Source organism: Bos mutus, chromosome 10 (genome assembly GCF_027580195.1).
Source record: "Bos mutus isolate GX-2022 chromosome 10, NWIPB_WYAK_1.1, whole genome shotgun sequence".
In the NCBI taxonomy this organism is placed as follows: domain Eukaryota; kingdom Metazoa; phylum Chordata; class Mammalia; order Artiodactyla; family Bovidae; genus Bos; species Bos mutus.
The window spans coordinates 64,880,268-64,903,285 of NC_091626.1; the positions used below are offsets into that span (position 1 = coordinate 64,880,268).

Consider the following 23,018-nt stretch of genomic DNA (forward strand, 5'->3'; position numbering starts at 1 on the left):
AAAGTTTCTTTTTTAACACCCTCACCAAAACCATACTATTTATTTATTCATTTTTATTTAAGTATAGTTGATTTACAATATTGTGTTAGTTTCAGATGTACAGAAAAGTGATTCATTTACACACATACCTATATTCATTCCTTTTGAGGTTCTTTCCCATGTAGGTTATCACAGAATATTGAGTAGAGTTTGCTGGGCTACACAGTAGATCCTTGTTGGTTATCCATTTTATATATAACCAGTACTCTTGCCTGGAAAATCCCATGGACGGAGGAGCCTGGAAGGCTGCAGTCCATGGGGTCGCTGAGGGTCGGACACTACTAAGCGACTTCACTTCCACTTTTCACTCTCCTGCATTGGAGAAGGAAATGGCAACCCACTCCAGTGTTCTTGCCTGGAGAATCCCAGGGACTGGGGAGCCTGGTGGGCTGCCATCTATGGGGTCGCACAGAGTCGGACACGACCGAAGCGACTTAGCAGCAGCAGCAGCAACAGTATGTGTGTTCATCCTTTTGCCACATTTGTTTTACTATTTTCTATCTGTATGTGCATTTTTTTTTCTGAATCACTTGAAGGGTGAGTTGCTCCTCTTCCCCTTATCACTTCACCATGCTCCTCTTCCCCTTATACTTCACTTTGTATTTCCTAGGAGCAAGAATCATCTCTTATATAAGCACAGTACTATTATAAAGATCAGAAACTTTATCATTGATATGATACTGTTTTTTAATCCACAGTCCATATGTAAGTTTTTTTAATTATCCCAGGAGTGTCTTTCATTGTCCTCTCTTTTTTACCCCCAAACCAACATCTAGTTCAAGTTCACATGTTGGATTTGCCTATCATGCCTTTAGTCTCCTTTAGTCTGAAAGTTTCTCAACTTTTCTGTCTCACTTGATCATGCCATATTTTGAGGCTGCTTATTTTGTAGAATGTCCCTTAATTTGGGTTTGTCCAATGAGTCCTCATATGTAGATCAAATTATGTATTTTGGGAAGGAATATCACAGAAGTGTTTTTGTGCTCTTCTCAGTTCATCATGTCAGAAGGCACTAGGTATCAAGTTGTCCAAGTGCTAGTGACATTAACATTGACCAGTTGGTTAAGGTGGTGTTCACTAACCTTCTCTTCTGTCAAGTTCCTATTTTTCCCTAAGTAATTGCTTAATTAATTTCCCAAAATAATTGATAGGTAGCTAGCATGGAGATACATTGAGACTTGATAAATATCCTCTTGCTCATCAAGCTTTCACTGACTAGTTTTAGCATACATTGACAATCCATTGACATCTGTTAACAGTTTTACTTCTTTCTCATTTTTTCACTGTGTTTGAATAAGATGACATGTAATGAAAATTTCATTTTAAAAAATTTTATAGTAAGATAAAGCAGAGTTAGTAACAATATATCTACTTTTTAAAAAATGAAGAATTGGGAAAAGAATTAAAGAAGGTAGCATGGGTTTTACAAAATAATTTTTCTTTGGATGGGTGGGTGGCTATCTAATTCTTAATACTATTAAAATATAAGGCCATTATTTTAATGAATGATTTCAGAAAATGTTAATAAATTCTGGTGATTTATCTCAACTATTTTAGATCAGTACATTATTTTCGGAACTGAAGATGGTATTTATACATTGAATCTCAATGAACTACATGAGGCAACGATGGAACAGGTAATTTAGGAGTTTTAACTCAAAAAATTAGCTTGGACTAATTGAATAAAGGAAATATCTTAATTTTAGGTCAATTTATATGGGCCCCAGTTTTAATTTTTATGATTTAAATATTTAAAGTGGTGAAATTATACTCTTTATATGTTCATGTATGAAGATTTTTTTCTGTAAGGTTGTAATAATTTACTGAAAGGTAGAAATAGTTATTTTTCTACTCTCTCAGACTGTTGAAATTTGGAGGTTGAGGGGTAAGGGAATGAAATTGGAGGGTTTTAATTATCTACTTTTTTCTTAATAGTTATTTCCACGGAAATGTACTTGGCTCTATGTCATCAACAATACTTTAATGTCATTGTCAGGTATGTATATGATGAAAATAATATGATAAATAAACCATGGACAAGCAGAGAAATGTAATTCTAATATATATTACTTTAAAATGTTGTTATTTAGGGTAATTATAATCTAATATAGTTAACCTTAAGGCTTGTAGGTGTTTTTGACCGGTGTAGAATAGGAAGAAACCCTGTTGTCAGTTAAAGCTGTACTTCCCACACATGCCTAAGAGCTACACAGCTGAACGTGACAGTGATTGTCCCCTGAGGCCGTCTCTTTCACAGTCTCTGCTCCTGCCCCCATCCCTGCCTTCCACTGAGAATCAGCAGTTGACGGGAAGGAATCAGAGGATCCAGCTGCTTCCTTCTCTTTAATCTTGAGCCAGTCACCGTCTCTTGTCTCTCGGCCTTAGATTTCTTTTTTTTTTCATAAATTATATCTATTTTTAATTTTTTTAATTGAAGTGTAGTTGATTTACAATATATTGATTTCTGCTGTGCTATAAAATATTTCAGTTTTCCACATGTATATTCTTTTTCGTGCTCTTTTCCTCTATGGTTTATCACAGGATATTGAACATAGTTCCCTGTGCTCTATGCAGTAGGACCTTGTTGTTTATATATTCCGTATGTAATAGCGTACATCTGCTAAGCCCACACTCCCAGTCCACCCTTCCCCACCACCCCTCCCTGTTGACAACCAGTGAGTCTGTTCTCTACTTCTGTGAGTCTGATTCTGCTTCGTAGATAGGTTCTTTGTGTCACATTAAGTCCCACATATAAGTGATTCATATGGTATTTGTCTTTCTCTTTCTGACTTACTTCACTTAGTGTGATCATCTCTAAATCCATCCATGTTGCTGCTCTCAGTTTTCTTAACTGTAACATGAGGAGGCTAGTAACAGTAGCCACCTCACAGGATTGCTGTGGGGGATTAAGTGAGATGTAAAGAGTGCTTAGTGAACTGTGAAGACTTAGAGATGTTCGCTGGCAGAATTCTGAACCAGATATTTATTAGCCAACTTGGACTAAAACTTTATAAAGTCCTAAAAATAATCATAAGGGTTTTGGAGCAGTCTATTCTAATTTTGTTGTTTGTGCTTTTCTTTTTTTGTTTTGTTGGGGATAGACAGGTGTTGTTTTAGGCTTTTTTTTTTTCCAGTCCTTACCTGCCAAAAACAGTTTTCTTACATTTTGGATTTAAGTGGCTACCTAAAGGTTCACTACTTGCTTTCATTCTGATAGTATAGTTGGCTCTCTGTATCTGCATGTACAGCTTCAACCAACTGCAGATAGAAGTTTTTTTTTTTTTTTTTTAAATTCTAGAAAATTCCAAAAAGAAACAAAACTTGAAATTTGCCAGGCACTGGGTCACTATTTATATAACATTTACTTGTATTAGGTATTATACATAATCTAGAGATAATTTCAAGTATATGGAAGGGTGTGCATAGGTTATATGCAAGTGCTACATGACATCATTTTATATGAGGGACTACAGCAACCTCAGATTTTGGTATCTGCATGGGGGTCCTGGAACAATACTTGTGATGGGACCACTGTACAAGATAGTTGATTATTTTTCTCTTTCCTTAATCCTAATGCTGTCATCTATTAAAATAGCACTCATGCCTTTCTCCACTTTGAATAACTAAGTTATTTTAACATTGCTTAATTTTTTTCAGTTTTGTTTGATACTCTGATGATAATATCCCAGCTATTATTTACTGTACTGTCAGACTTTTTGTTATTAAGTATTCCTTTCAGCTACTCATGCTTTAAAACATCAGTGCTGATACAGTTTTAACTCATTATGAATTGTGGCTAATGTAAGAAATGTCATTATCATAATTTTAAGTATGTGTGTGTGAGTATATATAACTTAAACTCTTCTACTAACCATCACCTAGTAGAGATTCTTCAGGAATTTGTGTATTTGAGCTAATGACACTTTTTACAATGAGCATATTATTTGATTCTCCACAAATGTCTTTTTAAAAACTAGGGTCCTCAAATGACTATTTATTCTCTTTGATTTTGAGTCCCCAATTTTTTTTTTACTTTTATCTAATAAAATATTAATATATCATATTATATTATGAAAATAAACCTAATTCTATTTGAATTAACAATTCTGATTTGTATTCATATAGAGTCACTTTCCTCCAACCACTTTTATGTACCTGTCTGTGTGAATAAGCTTAAAAGCCACACAGAGTACATTTTATATATTTATAAAATAACTATAGAAAGGCAGGAAAAAGCTAGCCTATAAATTAGTTATTTCCAAATTCTACTTAAAATTACCTGTGGAACTGAATGAAGATAGGTAGCATTGCTCAATAAGAGAAAACGTTCTGTTTAAGAGTCTGCATTTCTGTGCATGAGTGTACATACATGTACATGTGTTAGCTGCTTAGGTAAGTAGTTATATATAAAGGGGTCTGGAGAAAGGAAGGGTGGTATAGTGTTAGGCAGAATGCTGCATTTTGAAAAGATACAGAAAATATTGTGAGGATAAAGTCACTCTTTTTCATGTTTTCTCATAGTAAAATGATAGATACTATTTGGGACTGTTATAGTACCATGTCATATATAGTAAGGAGTCAGATATTTACCATATCTTCCCCTTTTTAATGTGGATTAAATATGTGGTTTTGATATAGAAATCATAGTCCAGTTATCCTGAATAATGATAGCACATACTTGTAGCCCTGTTATATCCTATGGCATATAGTATTAGTTTGCTTTACTTTTCTTAGTATTTCAGTGTTATCTTAACACTTCTTTCACAATCAGTTTTAATCCAAGGTTATGTGGTAGATTATTCATAAGTAGGAGTAGCTCAGAAAGATAATGTAGTGATTATATAGTTTTCCATGTTGTACTGAAATAATCACATGTGCATCATCGTGACTCAGCCTATTTTGCAAAAATGTTTTAACAATTTCTTTTTCTATGTTCACTTCATTAAGGTTTACATATATTCTGTCCAGATCACCTATTAGTCAGAATATATCTAATTTTGACCTGTTAGTCAAAATATATCTAATTTATGTATTGGGAAACACAATTATCTGTTACTTCCCTAAAACTTATTTTACTTATTATCTTTCAAAGTAGTACTAACTATGTATTTTTGTTTATGTTTTTCTATTTTGCTTGGCTTTTTGAACATGTCTGGATTCAATCATTTTAGAAGGTAATTATTATTTCTTTTGCTTGAAAATTATATTTCTATATTTTAAATAATTCTAATAAAAATAACATGTTTCTCTTTTTTAGGAAAAACCTTTCAACTCTACTCTCATAATCTTATTGCTTTGTTTGAACAAGCCAAAAAACCAGGACTAGCTGCCCATATTCAAACTCATAGGTTTCCAGATCGCATACTACCAAGGTACTAAATATTTTGATTCTGCTGGGAGTGAGGGGAATTAGTGTCTATTTTTAAAGCGACCAGTCTTCTTGCCCACTGAAAAACTTCCTTTGTCTTAATTTTGAAAGGTAGTTTACATTAAAGTAAATGTCATATAGAATTCAAAAGATAAGTGTTTTATGATATAAATTCCCAGGGCCCACTTCAGACCTATGCTATCATATAGTTTGGAGTCATAGTTTAAGATGTTTTTTTTTAAAGCTCCTTGACTAATTCTGATGGAACTGATTCACAGATCACTCACTGTTTGAGAACCACTGTAGTAGAGTACATTTATATTGTCCTGTGTTTACAGAAAGTTCGCTTTAACCACAAAGATTCCTGATACAAAGGGCTGCCACAAATGTTGCATAGGTGAGTAAATACTATTTCTCAAACTGAATGGTTAGAACTTTTAACATCTTTAAAATTATCTGTAAAGTTCTTAGAGTATTAAATAAAGGAAGGGAAGCTTTATATTTGTTTTAAATAAGGAGTGAAGGGGCCATTGAAGCACAGGAATGTATAGTGGGACATGGCATAAAAGCGCTTGAAGATAATAGCCCTGACCCGATGCTTTCTCGGAGCACAATGTTCCTCAGATTTTTTTAACCACAGTCCCTAAGGCTCTTTCTCTGCTAATATCCTAGCTTTCAGTTAGCACTTACCATTTACTTAACAGTTATTGAGTAGTGCTTTATGAACATTATTATTTCAGGACTCTGGCCAACTCTGAAGTTAGAGGGAGCAGTCCATACAAGACCACTCTCACTTCTGTTACCAATAATAAGTCTACCAATTATAACCTTCATGGTCAGAATTTCACTGATATGACTCAGAAATCGCTGAAAGTGGTTATACTCTTGGCTTTGATTTGTTACAGGGAAAGGATATAGATTAAAATCAGCTAAAGGAAGATGTGCATAGGGCAGAGCCCAGGAAAGATACAAGATGCAGAGCTTCTGTTGTCCTCCATAGAGTGTGGATAGTGTTACTTTTCAGGCAGTGATGTGTGATAATACACAGCATTGCTAACTAGGTAAGCTTACTCAACAACCTCAGCGTTCAGAGGTTTTACTAGGGCTCTATCACGTAGGCATGCTCGACTGCCCACGTGGCTGACCTCAGTATCTAGCCCTTCTGGAGGTCAAGTGATGCTGCATGACCCAAAGCCCCTACCCTAAATTGCATGGTTGGTCTTTATGGCCTGATTATTCCCCATCCTGAGACTATCCAATGTTGTCCAGACCATGGGGTCACAAAGAATCGGACATGACTTAGCAACTGAGCAACAACAATGTATCAGCACTGCCTTTGTAAAGAAAACTGAGTTAGCTTTTGGGTGAGTATAATTCAGTAGTTGCTTTTAGCTAAACGTTATGTTTTCATATAAAAATATTCAGTGTTTTGGGTGTGTCTGTTTTGTTTCTTTCCAGTCAGAAACCCTTACACGGGACATAAATACCTCTGTGGAGCTTTACAGTCTGGAATTGTTTTGCTTCAGTGGTATGAGCCAATGCAGAAATTCATGTTGATAAAGGTATATATTCCTTTGTTTACATTGTCTTGTTTAGAAAACACTAATGTATAATTGAATCTAAAATTGTAGAATCCCATTGCTACCAGCCAGGATCATGTTTATAGGTATTTATTTGGTTTAGGGGCTTTTGTGTTCTTAAGACTTTAAAGATTTCATCTTTATTTTATATTAATAAACTTCCAGAAATAACACACTCATAAAGAAGAATGTGGCCAATTCTCTAAAATATATGTTTATGGAAAACTGATCCTTATCATGATCATTTAGGTGTAGTCATTTTTTTAATTGAAGTATTATATTGTGTTTCAGGTATAGAGCAAAGTGTTCAGTTGTATATTTCTTTTTTCAGATTGTTTTCATGATAGATTATTAAAGGTATTAAATATAGATTCCTATGTTACACAGTAAATCCTTATTGCTTATGTATTTTATGTATAGTAGTTTGTATATGTAGACTTCTTATTTATCCATTGCCCACTCCCTTTCTTTGTTTTTTATGTCTGTTTCTGTTTTGTATATAGATTCATTTGTATTGTTTTTTAGATTCCACATATAAGTGATATCATGTATTATTTGTCTGACTTACTTCACTAAGCATGATATTGTCTAGGTCCATCCATGTTGCTGCAGTGGCAGTGTTTCATTCTTTTTATGGCTGAATAATATCCCATTGAATATATACAGCACGTCTTATGCCAGTCATCTGTTGATGTGCACTTGGATTGTTCCCATGTCTTGGCTGTTGTAAACAGTGCTGCTGTGAATGCTGGGGCGCGTCTATCTTTTAGTTTCATCTTTTCCAGGGTATTCCGGGAGTAGGACTGCAGGTTCATATGGAAGCTCACTTTTCTGTTTTTTAAGGAACCTCCATAGTGACTATACCAATTTACATTCCTACCAGTAGTGTAGGAGTGTTCTCTTTCCTCCAAACCCTCCTCAGCATTTATTATTTCTAGACTTTTTAATAGTGGCCTTTACGATTTGTGTGAGGTGGTACCTCATTGTAGTTTTGATATGTATTTCTCTAATAATTAGCAGTGTTGAGCATCTTTTCATGTGCTTAGTAGCAATCTGTATGTCTTCTTTGGGAAAATGTCTATTTAGGTCTTCTGCCCATTTTTTGATTGGGTTTTTTCTTTTCTTGATATTCGAGTTATATGAACTGTATATGTACTTTGGAAATTAAGCCCTTGTTGGTCACATTATTTACAAATATATTCTCCCATTCTGTACATTTTCTTTTTTGTTTTATTTATGGTTTCCTTTGCTATGCAAAAGCTTTTAAGTTCGATTAGGTCCTATTTGTTTATTTTTGTTTTTATTTATTTCTTTATTTAACTTAGACTGATCTAAGAAAATATTGCTACAATTTTTGTGCGTCTTTAAGCTATTTTGAGTTTATTTTTGTATATGGTAAGAGGGAGTATTCTAACCTTATTGATTTACATGAGGCTGTCCCACTTTCATAATGCTGCCTTGTTGTAGATTAGTTGACCATAGGTCTGTGGATTTATTTCTAATCTCTCTATTCTGTTCCATTGATCTGTATGTCTGTTTTTGTGCCAGTAAGAGGGAGTCATTTCTTAGAATCAGATCAATCAAGAAAATGAAAGCCTTTCTGTTGAATTTATTCAGCAACAGAATGAATGAGAAGATTGTTTCTAAATTATGCTCCTTTTTTCTTGCAGCACTTTGATTTTCCTTTGCCAAGTCCTTTGAATGTTTTTGAAATGCTGGTAATACCAGAACAAGAATATCCTATGGTCTGTGTAGCTATTAGCAAAGGCACCGAATTAAATCAGGTAGTTCAGTTTGAGACAATCAATTTGAACTCTGCATCCTCATGGTTTACAGAAATTGGTGCTGGTAAGTGTTTTTTACTTTATGTTAAAGTATTAATGCTTTTGTCTATAGAAGAAGCAGAACAGGTTCAACCTGCATGGGCTTTCTAGTAGAGTTTCCCAAGTAAGCACAGAGGATCATGTACATATAGTTTATGATCTCTGTTTGCCAGAGGCAATTTGATACATACAAAGTATTTTACCAAGAAAAATTTTAGTGATTCCCAGCAGTTAAAAGTCTTAGTTGTTGTCAGTTAATATTTGGACTTACTAAATAAATAAGTTTTCTAAGATAGTTTTCAGATTTTATCAACTTCTCAAGCAAAGAAATTCACTTTTTTTTAAATCAGTTTTTCCCCCTACACTTCCTAAAACCATTGAGTTCTAGTACTTTTCAGACTTAAATAGAAGCTTCTCATGTGTGGCCTCCAAGCATTAGCATTTAAAGTTACAGGGAATATTATATCTCTTGCGTTTTCTGAGAATGGTTTGTTAGCCTAGAATTTTATCAAACATGTCTCAGTGAAAGCTCTAAAAAGATTGGGAGGTTTATTTTCAAACTTTAAAATTGGAACAAATCAGTCAAGAATTTATGTTAAAAATGAGTAAAATGAAGGTCTTCATTCTGCCCGTTTACTGTTTTTGTTGTACTTGTGTATTGTCACCCCAGGTTTATCAAGCCATTTTTACATATGAAGTCAAGCAAGCTTTAGTTATAACTGTTTCATTACTGGCCCCTTTTTCTTTATCATCTTGAGAAGAAGTCTATTATAAGTTATCATAAGTTCTTATTAAATATCTTTGGCTTTTGATGATCTTTAGGCTACATTATAAGAACTCTTTATACATCCCAGCTACTGAAGTTAATGTAGAACTGCACTAATGTCACTTTCAGGATAAGAATCAGTATGACCTATTGGTATCCTAGTAAATGTTCAACAACAGACTCTTGGGCTGCAGAGAAGCCTCGTTTATAGCAGTTGCCTGTTTCTGTGGTATAAACACTCTCACCACAGCCAATTTCAAAATACCAGCTTAATGTCATTTAACTTGCAAAATTTCTGAAAATTTATCAGTCCAGTACAAGCCAGTTCCAGCATGCCTTGGACTATTATCACTGTTTTTGTGCACCAGATGCTAATTTCCAGTAGAATAAAATAGGAATATATTCTTTACCCTCCCCCCATCCTCCACTCTCCCCGCCCCCCCGCTCTGCCCACCCCCGCCCCCCACCCCGCACTCATTTTTCTTTCTAATTTGTTAATGCTTTTGGTTGAGTTAGATGCATACTCTCATGGTATAGCTAACGGGAAGGTGCAAATAGCATTGTTTTATTATCATGAAATATAAGCAAGCCAAATAGAAATGTGTTCCTATTAGATACTTACTGCTAAAAAGAAGGGTTATAGGTCCGTTCATTTTAAAACCAAGATCATGTTTGGCAGACAGCCTCAACTTGTTTATAAGTTGTTCATATATAATAATAGTGTAGAGAAAGTTATTTCATATTTCATATGATTAATGTAAATTTGCAAACCACTTTCTTCTGTATCTTGTATTAGGAGGTTACATTGTTTAAGGCTGGGCATTCAATGAGTCCTTTTGTGAATTTGCAGGGGTGAGGTTCAGGAGTTGTTGTTTGCTTTTTAATGCCAGAGGTATACTGTTCTATCCACTTATAACACAATCTAGGCTAAAATTATGGCAGACCCAAAATTACTTCCCAAGGAGAGCCAGAACTCTGAGGGTATACATTCAAATCACCCTAAAGCAGAGATTGTCCTTATTAGGTTTCTCCATTTTCACAAATGATTGCTAATCTATCTCCCAGCTATGTTGATTGCTGAGACCATACCTTGACTTGACAGCAGTTTTAACAATTAAAATGAACTCCTACTCCAAGACTCTCTTAGTCTTATTTTGATTAATTGTTGCAGTATCCTTTTCTCCAAGGATGGTGCTTAGTAATTATCATCAGCACACAATAAGATCAGATCAGTCACTCAGTCATGTCCGACTCTTTGCGACCCCATGAATCACAGCACGCCAGGCCTCCCTGTCCATCACCAACTCCCAGAGTTCACTCAGACTCACGTCCATCGAGTCAGTGATGCCATCCAGCCATCTCATCCTCTGTCGTCCCCTTCTCCTCCTGCCCCCAATCCCTCCCAGCATCAGGGTCTTTTCCAATGAGTCAACTCTTCGCATGAGGTGGCCAAACTACTGGAGTTTCAGCTTTAGCATTATTCCTTCCAAAGAAATCCCAGGACTGATCTCCTTCAGAATGGACCGGTTGGATCTCCTTGCAGTCCAAGGGACTCTCAAGAGTCTTCTCCAACACCACAGTTCAAAAGCATCAATTCTTCAGCGCTCAGCCTTCTTCACAGTCCAACTCTCACATCCATACATGACCATAGGAAAAACCATAGCCTTGACTAGACAGACGAACCTTTGTTGGCAAAGTAATATCTCTGCTTTTGAATATGCTATCTAGGTTGGTCATAACTTTCCTTCCAAGGAGTAAGCGTCTTTTAATTTCATAGCTGCAGTCACCATCTGTAGTGATTTTGGAGCCCCTCAAAATAAAGTCTGACACTATTTCCACTGTTTCCCCATCTATTTCCCATGAAGTGGTGGGACCAGATGCCATGATGTTCGTTTTCTGAATGTTGACCTTTAAGCCAACTTTTTCACTCTCCACTTTCACTTTCATCAAGAGGCTTTTGAGTTCCTCTTCACTTTCTGCCATAAGGGTGGTGTTATCTGCATATCTGAGGTTATTGATATTTCTCCCTGGAATCTTGATTCCAGCTTGTGTTTCTTCCAGTCCAGCGTTTCTCATGATGTACTCTGCATATAAGTTAAATAAACAGGGTGACAATATACAGCCTTGACGAACTCCTTTTCCTATTTGGAACCAGTCTGTTGTTCCATGTCCAGTTCTAACTGTTGAAAAGCTTTTTTTTTTTTTTTGGAATATTGCCTGAGAAACAACACTTTACCAATTCTGTACATCTGGATTCTTCACTATATATGGATTTTGGAATGTCCACAAATACCCCAAAATAATGTGTAAGATTTTGTGTTTATGCTCAGATGTGCAGTTTTTAAGGGAGAGGATCTATGGGTTTTCCCAAAAGATGTAGTTAAGAATGACTGCTCTAAATAATCTAAAATCTTTGCATGGTTTCACCTAGGCCATTCATGCAATCTGAGTGGCTAAAATAGTTTTACCAAAAATGTTTTGGAAAAATGTCGTCACTTACATTAGCAGATGTTTATCAGCCAAGTAGTGAAAGTTGCTTCCTGCAAAGATACTGTTGACAGTATTGTTCATTATGTCAACTGGTGTCCTGTTAATAAAGGAACTCCAACCTACACTCACAGTGAAAACAGTATCAGACTTTATTTTTTTGGGCTCCAAAATCACTGCAGATGGTGACTGCAGCCATGAAATTAAAAGACGCTTACTCCTTGGAAGGAAAGTTATGACCAACCTAGATAGCATATTGAAAAGCAGACATTACTTTGCCAGCAAAGGTCCATCTAGGCAGAGCTATGGTTTCTCTGGTGGTCATGTATGGATGCGAGAGTTGGACTATGAAGAAAGCTGAGTGCCAAAGAATTGATGCTTTTGAACTGTGGTGTTGGAGAAGACTCTTGAGAGTCCCTTGGACTGCAAGGAGATCCAAACAGTCCATTCTAAAGATCAGCCCTGGGATTTCTTTGGAAGGAATGATGCTAAAGCTGAAACTCCAGTAGTTTGGCCACCTCATGCGAAGAGTTGACTCATTGGAAAAGATTCTGATGCTGGGAGGGATTGGGGGCAGGAGGAGAAGGGGACAACAGAGGATGAGATGGCTGGATGGCATCACCAACTCGATGGACGTGAGTTTGAGTGAACTCCGGGAGATGGTGATGGACAGGGAGGCCTGGCGTGCTGCGATTCATGGGGTCACGGAGAGTCGGACACGACTGAGCGACTGAACTGAACTGAATCGAACTTACACTCACACCCCAATAACCAGAAAAATTGCTCTCTGATCATAGTTTCATTAGTACTTTTTTTGCTTTTTCTGAATTACTGACTTCTTGGTGTTTTTTTTTTATCTCAGAGACACTGTGACCCACCTGACTGATCTTGTTTTCATCTTCTCATTGGCTACTATAAAATGCAGAGCAAAATCTAATCGCTATATAACATGCATCTTCCTTCCCCATATTTACCACTTGCTTCATTTTATTTTTGTAATATACCTTTCTGGAACTCTCCGAGGTATTAATTAAATATAATATTGAGCCTTTCTCAGTTAGCCTTGCTTAAGACTTTGTTTTTTAAATTGACTTATATACATTTTTTTGAGAAGACAATTACAAAATATAACTTTTTGTGTTAAACTTCAAAGAAAAAAATCAGAATTTGTGTTTCTTTTCTAAGTTCTAATTTTTAAAGCATATTATATAACTGTAACCTTGTTTTCCTTTTCCCTCCAAGGCAACCAGCAGTTAGATTCCATTCATGTAACACAGTTGGAGAGAGATACTGTTTTAGTGTGTTTGGACAGTAAGTACTATTTTAAAGTTTATTCTAAGTATACTACTTGATATACCTTTTCATGAACTAGATTCTAATAGAATCAGTAGAGTAGATTTTGACTTTCCACCTTAAGTAGCCGTGTTTTATTGATGGAAAACGTAAATTATTTACATATATAGTAATTAATTAATTGATCTGTGTGTCAGTACTGTCCTCTGTGACCTTTTTCTTTATTTTGTTTGGCCTACTTGGAAATATTGTCCAGTCGACCCTCTGTATCCATGGGTTCCACATCCTTTATTCAATCAACCATGGATTGAAAATATTCAGAAAAAAAAATTCCAGAAAGCTCACAAAAACAAACCTGAATTTGCTGAGTGCCTGACAATTATTTATACAGCTTTTACATTATGTTACTGTATTATAAGTAATCTAAGACCTACTACATAGCACAATATATAACTCAATATTATGTCTAACCTATAAGGGAAAAGAATCTGAAAAGATATGTATATACCCCCACACACATACATGGGCTTCCCCCATAGCTCAGTGGGAAAGAATCTGCCTGCAGTGAAGGAGAGGAAGGAAATGCCAGTTTGATCCCTGGGTCAGGAAAATCCCCTGGAGGAGGGTGTGGCAACCTACTCCAGTGTTCTTGCCTTGAAACTCTCACGGGCAGAGGAGCCTGGTGGGCTGCAGTCTATAGGATCACAAAGAGTTGGACACAACTGAAGTGACTGAGCACACATATACGTATATATAACTGAATTGGTGTGCTGTACACCTGAAACTTACACAATATTGTAAATCAGCTATATTTCAATAAAAAATATTATAAAATATTAAACTATGGAGAGATATGTATAGGTTATATGCAAACACTAGGCCATTTTATATGCTCAAGGGACTTGAGCATCCATGGATTTCGATCTCCTTGATGGGTACAGGAACCAATCCCCCATGGATACCAAGGGACAACGATAATTAGAACAGTTTGCGATAACCTTGGGGTAAAATTCTGTATAAACTATTCTGAGAGTTTTTTCATAAATCATTGTAATTAATGAAAAAATAGAAGATTATACTAATATGATCACTTATATAACATAAACTTTTAGAATCCTGTCAGTGTAATATTCTAATTTACAAATAGATTTGAGATCTTTACCTGTAGTTGTAATTCTTTTAATGTAGGGAGAGATGTTATTGATAGATGTATGTTGTGCTATATATGCAGTGAAGAAGCAGAAAAACTTTTAACAGGTTTTTTTCAGTTTTTCAAACAAAGCACTCTGATTCCTAAAATCTGCTTTACTTGAATGCAATGAATCCTGCAAGTAAAATTCTCCCAGACTTGGAATTATATTTGAAACTTGGCAATATTCTCTGTGGTTTGATTCATTCCAGTATTTGAAAATTATTAAAGCTTCTCTTTGATGCTTAGGGTTATTTTTTAAATTGTTTCACTACTGAATTTGCCGTATTTTTGTCTTAATTTCTCTTTTCTAAAGCATTCCCTTTTGGATTTGCCTTATAGACTCATAAAGATCATCTAATATTATAGATAAGTAAACCAAATCCCACAATGTTTCGTTTTCCCACTATCCCTTAAGTATTTTTGATTCTTTGAATACTGATAAGATTAGAGTGTTTTTTGGTTACTTTTAAGTGAATTCAGTGAATTCTTTTTTACTCAAAACAAGTAGAAAGCTCAGTACTGATTAATCAGATAAAGAGATGATCAGAATTTAATGGTAATAATGTTTAAGCTTTAACATTAAACCCTTAAATACCTTCTGAGCCATCCAAGGATTTATTATTCATTTTGTTCATTTATATATTTTGTCAAAAAATTTTTAAACCTTTGATTAACTAAGCCTTCCATTTCCCAGCTATTCATGGTAAATGGGAAGTTGACTTTCTTCAGTTAGTTTTTTTTCTCTTAAGGGAGCAGAAAAAATTATTTGTCAACTATACAGTATAAAGCAGTTTTACCAAGCAGGAATAGAGAGAGGCCTATAATCACAAATCATGATAGACAAATGAGGAAGTTTGCAGAGAGAAAATATCTTGCAAGTCAGAGCTAAGAAGGTTAAATTAAAAAACAAATGGGCGAAAGGGAAATAGAATTATTCACATACACTGTGTATCCCACAGTTTACTGTTTACTGATCACAGTTTACTGATAAAGAAATTGACTCTTGAGAGTACTATCTTTTTGTCCCTCGTACTTCTGTAGAATGTTAGTCACAGACTAAAGTTAAGAATACTGCTATATTACTTATATGTTATGTAATTTGTAAGGGGAAAAAAATCAACTCGTATTGCTGAATATTTAGGCATCAAGTTAACCACTATTAAAGAAACACTGCACTTTAAAAAAATCAGAATGTTAGTGTTGAATAACTGTGTTTAAAAAAAAAAATAGTAACAGGGCTGCCATTTACAAAGGAGGCCTTACTTGTATAGAACATATCAATGACAGTTTTTCACTGAGCATGCTTGAATCAAGAGAAACAATTTAACTTTATTAAGGTAAGGTAAAGGTAAAAGCTCATGTATATCCATGTAAAGTATCCATGTAAAATCCATATATCAAGTTACATTTGTTTTAACAAATTTGTATTTCCAGTCTTGACTTGTTTTTTCTTTTTTAAGAATTTGTAAAAATTGTAAATCTACAAGGAAAACTAAAATCAAGTAAGAAACTGGCCTCTGAGCTAAGTTTTGATTTTCGCATCGAATCTGTAGGTAAGTCTCCGTTTTAAAATAATGCATTTAGAGAGCTTGGTTTTTTGTTCCTTCTGTTCTTAACGGTTACCTACACCAGCATGGTCTCATAGGCATTTCTTTGATATAGAAATGTTCTCTGTGTTCGTAAATACAATAGTCATTAATCATACTTGTTAAGCATTTAAAACATGGCTGGTGCTACATTTTAATTTTTTTTATTTTAATTAATTTAAAATTTGATGTAAATAGCTACATGTGGCTTGTTCCTATCATATTAGACAGTGCAGGTCTGGACCATAATCATCTTTTATTGCTGTTTCTTGAATATTTAAAACCTGAAATCATTTCTTAAATTTCCACATATTGTTCCCTTTGCTGCATCAAGTGAATTATACTTCTTCCAGTACTTTCCAAATCATGAAGGTATTTGTGTGATGTGATTAACAGTGTTAAAATTCTTTGCCATGTAAGATTCTGATTGGTGTGTGTTGGTGGTTTTGCTTTTAGGTCTATTTAAATGTAATAGCTAGTTTTCCACAGAATCTGGAAAATACTGCTATGCCATTTGAATTTACTTCCTCGTCAATGAGTGTTTAACTCTGTAATATCATTGATGTTATGATAAAAAAAATTATATTTTATTATTTTTTGCATCCTCACTGATTAATGTCAGTAACTATTTTCCTCAGCGGTAATAGGACTTACGAAAAACTACTGTAGGTGGGAACATTTTGAATAGTCTATAATATGGTTCTACCATAAGTCAAAAACAGTTAATCAAAATTGATTTTTATTTAGGCCATAAAAAATGTGTATTTTAAAATTAAATGTATATAACTTTTAAAAACATGTTTCTCACTATTTAGAAAATTTTCTGTTTGTTCTAATATTTTAATGGTTTCTCAAATGCAGTTTTGCCCTGTCTCAAAGTTTTGCCTTATCCCTCTGGGTAAACATCTCACATATAAATAATTTGCTTATGATTGGAAATTTTAATCTTCTTAAGCGGAAAACCTAAACTTTCTGTAATGCTATGACAAAAGGAATTTTGGAAATAGTTTCTTCTTTTACTCCTTTGTATTCTGGATATTGCATACTGATTCCTAAGATTTAATATTTTCAATAGAGATTCCAACATATAGATCTTTAGATTCTCTTAATTTTAAGTGAAATACACTTGTACCTCAACTTTCTCATATGTGCCAGACGTTTTGGGAAATTTTAGTTGTTATACAAAAGTTTGTTCCTCCTAGGCTACAATCTCTTCTTTCCAGTGAATCTTGGAATAATTCCAAGGATGCTCATAGGGAAAAAGAGTCCTTTTAAGACACCTTTTAAAAATAAAGCCACTACCTGTTTTTTCATTTCGTGGTTAGTGAAATTTGTATAATTTGTCACTGTAAAATTATGTTTATTGAGGTAAATTATGTCTCCAGAATATTTTTACATTAACTTTTTAGAGTCAGTATTCAGTAAAAGGTATAATAAATTTCAGTCACTTTCTCTCATCACCTTTACTGGTACAGGGCATATGGCTAACTCTTCAACAATTAAATTGGTTCTTTCCCTCATTCTTACTCCCTCACTCACTCCAGCCTCTGGCCAGGAAAGGACCAGAGGCCCTGCTGCCCCCCACCCCCAAATTGGGATCCCTGCCACTCTGTTTGTAAACCATGAAGTGACCCCATGTGGGTGCCTCAGTGGGTCCAGACCTGTGCTTGGTGCCAGGCAAGACACAGAAATGGACAAGGCACAGGGAGAACAGGTTTCCTTTCAGCGTTCAGCCACCTCAGGGAATTGTGGGAGATGGATGAGGAGCAGGAGGGGACATGGCATGTCATGGGGTGGCCACACTTTGGGCCCTCCTAAAGTGGGTCATTCCTGAATCCAAAGCCATCAAGAAGGTGAGCAAGCTTGGCTCAGATCTGTGAACACTCTTGTGGGCAGCAGGTCCCACAAGCCCAGGGCAATGTTCCAGGGGACTCTAGAGGCCTGATAGGGCTGGGGTAAGAGTGGGGAGTATTGTAGCTGAGAGTGCCTAGCCCCTCCAATAAGAACTGGTTCACAGATCAAAAATATTCATGTATGGTTAAATTTTGAGACAGGTTTATTTTTGAAAATTAATTTTGCATTAGGGAAAATATGAGCATAAATAAAAGATGCTTCCTTAATAGCTACTTCTAAATATATGATAGTATTTAATAATCAGGTCTTTTATCCAAAAAAGCAATTATATGTTCTTATTATTTTATTTAGCCTTATAAGACAAAATTCATGGGGTCACAAAGAGTCAGACATGACTGAGCAACTGAACTGAACTCAACTGATAAGACAAAAGATAGTATATGAAAGAAAAATTAATGTGCTGATATCCACTCATCAGAAGCCCATTTTTAAATAAATGCTTGTTATAATATATCTTAAGAAAACTTCTGTGACACTGCCTCAATACATTATTTGAGCTTTGGCATGTCTTAGCCACAAAAATGTTGGGAACTAATGATCTAGACAGTGGAATTTTGCACCAAGTAACCTTATATTATCACTGATTAAAAACAGTCAGGGGAAAAAATAAATAAATAAATAAAAACAGTCAGGGAAAATGTATAAGGTAGTGCTCTGTGCCTTATTTTAGTCCTGATCTCCCTTATCCTTTTTAGTATGCCTTCAAGACAGTGTATTGGCTTTTTGGAAACACGGAATGCAGGGTAAAAGCTTCAAATCAGATGAGGTAAGATTTCTCTAATTATCTCCAGTGATTCTCACTAAAGATTTTAATTGTTGCAATATTCATTTTATGCATTTTCTCTGTGAACCCACATTGCTATGTTTAGTGCCTTTAGTGCCGGTAGAACAAAATTGCCAGTGTTTTCCCTTCAAAAAATACCCAGTTTTGTATTTATTGTATTCTCAGTGGCCAAAGGAATAGTCAAACATGAGTTTACACAATTTCAGTCCTCTTATATGTAATTTATAAATATGGTCACTAAGCTTACTAAACTTTTCTAAAGGTAATAAGCCTTCTCTATAGTCTACAACTGTGGAGCTTCTTTCTTAATATTATATTTAAAATTCTAAGTTAATATGTGTTGAATCACAGGACTAAGGAAAATCTAAGAAAATTTGCTCACTAAGTATTTATTGCGTACCATATACATTTAGGATGCTGTTGTTATTATAGCATTGAAGACATAATGAATATAATTATGAATAATATCAAACCCTTGTGATGTCTATGTTCCAGGCACTTTACAAATATTAGTTTATTGAAGGCAAGTAGAATAGTAGGGTTTTTAAGTACCATTCAAAGTAAGGTTGGGCTCCCCTGGTGGCTCAGACAGTAAAGAATCCACCTGCAATGTGGGAGACCTGGGTTTATTCCCTGGGTTGGAAAGATCCCCTGGAGGAAGGCATGACAGAATAAGATTAGATATTGTTCATATTCCGTATTTTACAGGCAGAGAGGTTAAGTAACTTAACGAGAGTTACAGAGCTAGTTCAGTGGCAGAGCCTAGATGTGAAGGGTTTTCAAAAATCTCTTCTACTGAGATCATCAGGATACATTTCATGTAGGAGATAGGACTTAGGCTCCCACCTTAAGAGATTAATTCTAGCAAAAATGTTTCCCATTTGTGTGAGTACCTATGTAGTTCTTTTACACCAAGGTCTCACAAATTTATGGACTTATAACTATTCCCACCTCTTATATGAGTGCAGAATTAGAATGCTACCAAGTAAAAATGACATAAATCAGCTGTCTTCAGTTTATCTAGTTACTGACCTATGTCACTAAATGTCACCAGAATGCTGCATTTAATGAAGCCTACAGGCCTCTTTACTGTCATAAGATTAATTGTCCTTAAGTGCTATTTTCATTGTGTCAGTCCTGTGGTTAGAAATCTGTAGAATATACTTCACTGTCAGTTCAGGTCGGTCGCTCAGTCATGTCCAACTCTTTGTGACCCCAGGGACTGCAGCATGCCAGGCCTCCCTGTCCATGACCAGCTCCCGGAGCTTATTCAAACTCATGTCCATCAAGTCAGTGATGCCATCCAACCATCTCATCCTGTCGTCCCCTTCTCCCACCTTCAGTCTTTCCCAGCATCAGGGTCTTTTCCAGTGAGTCAGTTCTTCACACCAGGTGGCCAAAGTATTGGAGTTTCAGCTTCAACATCAGTCCTTCCAGTGAACATTCAGGACTTATTTCCTGCAGGATGGACTGGTTGGATCTCCTTGCAGTCCAAGGGACTCACAAGAGTCTTCAACATCACAGTTCAAAAGCATCAATTCTTCGCCGCTCACCTTTCTTCATAGTCCAACTCTTACATCCATACATGACTACTGGAAAAACCATAGCCTTGACTAGACAGACGAACCTTTGTTGACAAAGTAATGTCTCTGCTTTTTAACATGCTGTCTAGGTTGGTCATAACTTTTCTTCCAAAGAGTAAGCATCTTTTTAATTTCATGGCTACAGTCACCATCTGCAGTGATTTTGAAGCTCAAGAAAATAAAGTCTGCCACTGTCTCCACTGTTTCTCCATCTACTTGCCATGAAATGGTGGGACCGGATGCCATGATCTTAGTTTTCTGAATGTTGAGCTTTAAGCCAACTTTTTCACTCTCCTCTTTCACTTTCATCAAGAGGCTCTTTAGTTCTTCTTCACTTTCTGCCATAAGGGTGATGTCATCTGGATATCTGAGGTTACTGATTTTTCTCCCAGCAGTCTTGATTCCAGCTTGTGCTTCATCTAGCCCAATGTTTCTCATGATGTACACTGCATATAAGTGACAGCCCACTCCAGTGTTCTTGCCTGGAGAATCCCAGGGACGGGGTAGCCTGGTGGGCTGCTGTCTATGGGGTCGCACAGAGACGGACACGACTGAAACGACTTAGCAGCAACAGCAACAAGCACGGTGACAATATACAGCCTTGATGTACTCCTTTTCCTATTTGGAACCAGTCTGTTGTCCCATGTCCAATTCTAACTGTTGCTTCCTGACCTGCATACAGAGATTAGAAAGTCTTCCTCAGTGATCAGTGCAAAGAAATAGAGGAAAACAACAGAATGGGGAAGACTAGAGATCTCTTCAAGAAAATTAGAGATACCAAGAGAACATTTCATGCACAGATGGGCTCGATAAAGGACAGAAATGGTATGGACCTAACAAAAGCAGAAGATATTAAGAAGAGGTGCAAGAATACACAGAAGAACTACACAAAAAAAGATCTTCATGACCCAGATAATCACGATGGTATGATCACTCACTTAGAGCCAGACATCCTATAATGTGAAGTCAAGTGGGCCTTAGGAAGCATCACTACAAACAAAGCTAGTGGAAGTAATGGAATTCCAGTTGAGCTATTTCATATCCTAAAAGATGATGCTGTGAAAGTGCTGCACTCAATATGCCAGCAAATTTGGAAAACTCAGCAGTGGCCACAAGACTGGAAAAGGTCAGTTTTCATTCCAGTCCCTAAGAAAAGCAATGCCAAAGAATGCCCAAACTACTGCACAATTGCACTCATCTCACACGCTAGCAAAGTAATGCTCGAAATTCTCCAAGCCAGGCTTCAGCAATACGTGAACCGTGAACTTCCAGATATTCAAGCTGGATTTAGAAAAGGCAGAATAACCAGAGATCAAATTGCCAACATCCGCTGGATCATCGAAAAAGCGAGAGAGTTCCAGAAAAACATCTGTTTCTGCTTTATTGACTATGCCAAAGCCATTGACTGTGTGGATCACAATAAACTGTGGAAAGTTCTTAAAGAGATGGGAATACTTCACTACATCAAATGTGAATTCTGCTTCTTCTGCTAAGTCATCTTGCTTACCTTTTTCTTTTTGGTTTTGCTCTCATCCTTCAATTTGGGCCTAGCTAGAAGGAAATGGCAACCCACTCCAGTGTTCTTGCCTGGAGAAACCCAGGGACGGGGAAGCCTAGTGGGCTGCCGTCTATGGGGTCACACAGAGTCAGACACGACTGAAGTGACTTAGCAGCAGCAGCAACAGAATGATCATAATGTAATATTCAGCCACTCCAGTCCACAGTGATTGGAACATTTCTGAACTTAATACTCTGAAAATCAACTCCACTTAGTATAGCACCAGATTTATTTTCTTGATTCAAGTTCATTAGTTCCAGGACTTGCCTGGTAGCTCAGAATGGTGGTAAAGAATCCACCTGCCAGTGCAGGAGACACAGATTCAACCCCTGATCTAGGAAGATCCTACATTCCATGGAGCAACTAAGCCCATGTGCCACACCTACTGAGCCTGTGCTCTAGAGCCTGCGAGCCACAACTCCTGAAGCCCGCATGCCCTAGAACCCGTGCTGCAAAACAGAAGAAGCCACCACAGTGAGAAGAATGTGTAACTAGGGAGTAGCCCCCCGTTCACCACAACTAGAGAAAAGCCCACACAAGAGCAAAGACCCAGCACAGCCCCCAAAAATGAAATAACATTATTTTTAATGATATTTTTAATACTTATTTTATATTTACATTGTCATAGTTTGGGTTCCTCCAAAAGCTGACCCTGAAAGAAGGATCCAAGTGGCAAGTAGTTTATTTGTGAGTAGATACCAGAAAACAAGTGGTAAAGTGAGGACTGTAAGACGGAGAAAGGCAGAAGGCCAACAAAAGCATATTTAATAAATCCCATAGGGACTACTGAGGGACAGTGTGGGACATAGCTCAGATTTAGCTCACTCTAAGATGGAGACACAAGTGTGTTTACACACCGGCTGCTGGCCCCTGTTAGTGAAGAGTTGCCCCCAGAAGTATAAACTACCCACACTTTGGAATAGTAGCTGTGCCTGTCTGAGCACTTTCTTTAGTTTTGGAGAAGACAGAGCAGAGGAATACCACCAGTACACAGATGTAAGACACTGGTGCATGGGAGTCTGTCGGAGCTCTGCTGAAATCAGGT

At 36.3% G+C, this 23,018-nt stretch overlaps 1 protein-coding gene across 3 annotated transcripts in view; it reads left to right on the plus strand.

Moving 5' to 3' along the window:
• Positions 1-23,018, plus strand: part of MAP4K5 (mitogen-activated protein kinase kinase kinase kinase 5) — a 126,700-nt gene that overhangs the window by 98,924 nt on the left and 4,758 nt on the right. For all 3 annotated transcript variants that reach the window (XM_070378097.1, XM_070378099.1, XM_070378098.1), the window contains exons 22-30: positions 1,597-1,676; positions 1,975-2,035; positions 5,297-5,411; positions 5,746-5,804; positions 6,866-6,969; positions 8,658-8,835; positions 13,306-13,374; positions 16,009-16,101; positions 18,744-18,814. In XM_070378097.1, the coding sequence (XP_070234198.1) occupies positions 1,597-1,676; positions 1,975-2,035; positions 5,297-5,411; positions 5,746-5,804; positions 6,866-6,969; positions 8,658-8,835; positions 13,306-13,374; positions 16,009-16,101; positions 18,744-18,814 (830 nt within the window). The remainder of the gene's footprint in view (positions 1-1,596; positions 1,677-1,974; positions 2,036-5,296; positions 5,412-5,745; positions 5,805-6,865; positions 6,970-8,657; positions 8,836-13,305; positions 13,375-16,008; positions 16,102-18,743; positions 18,815-23,018) is intronic.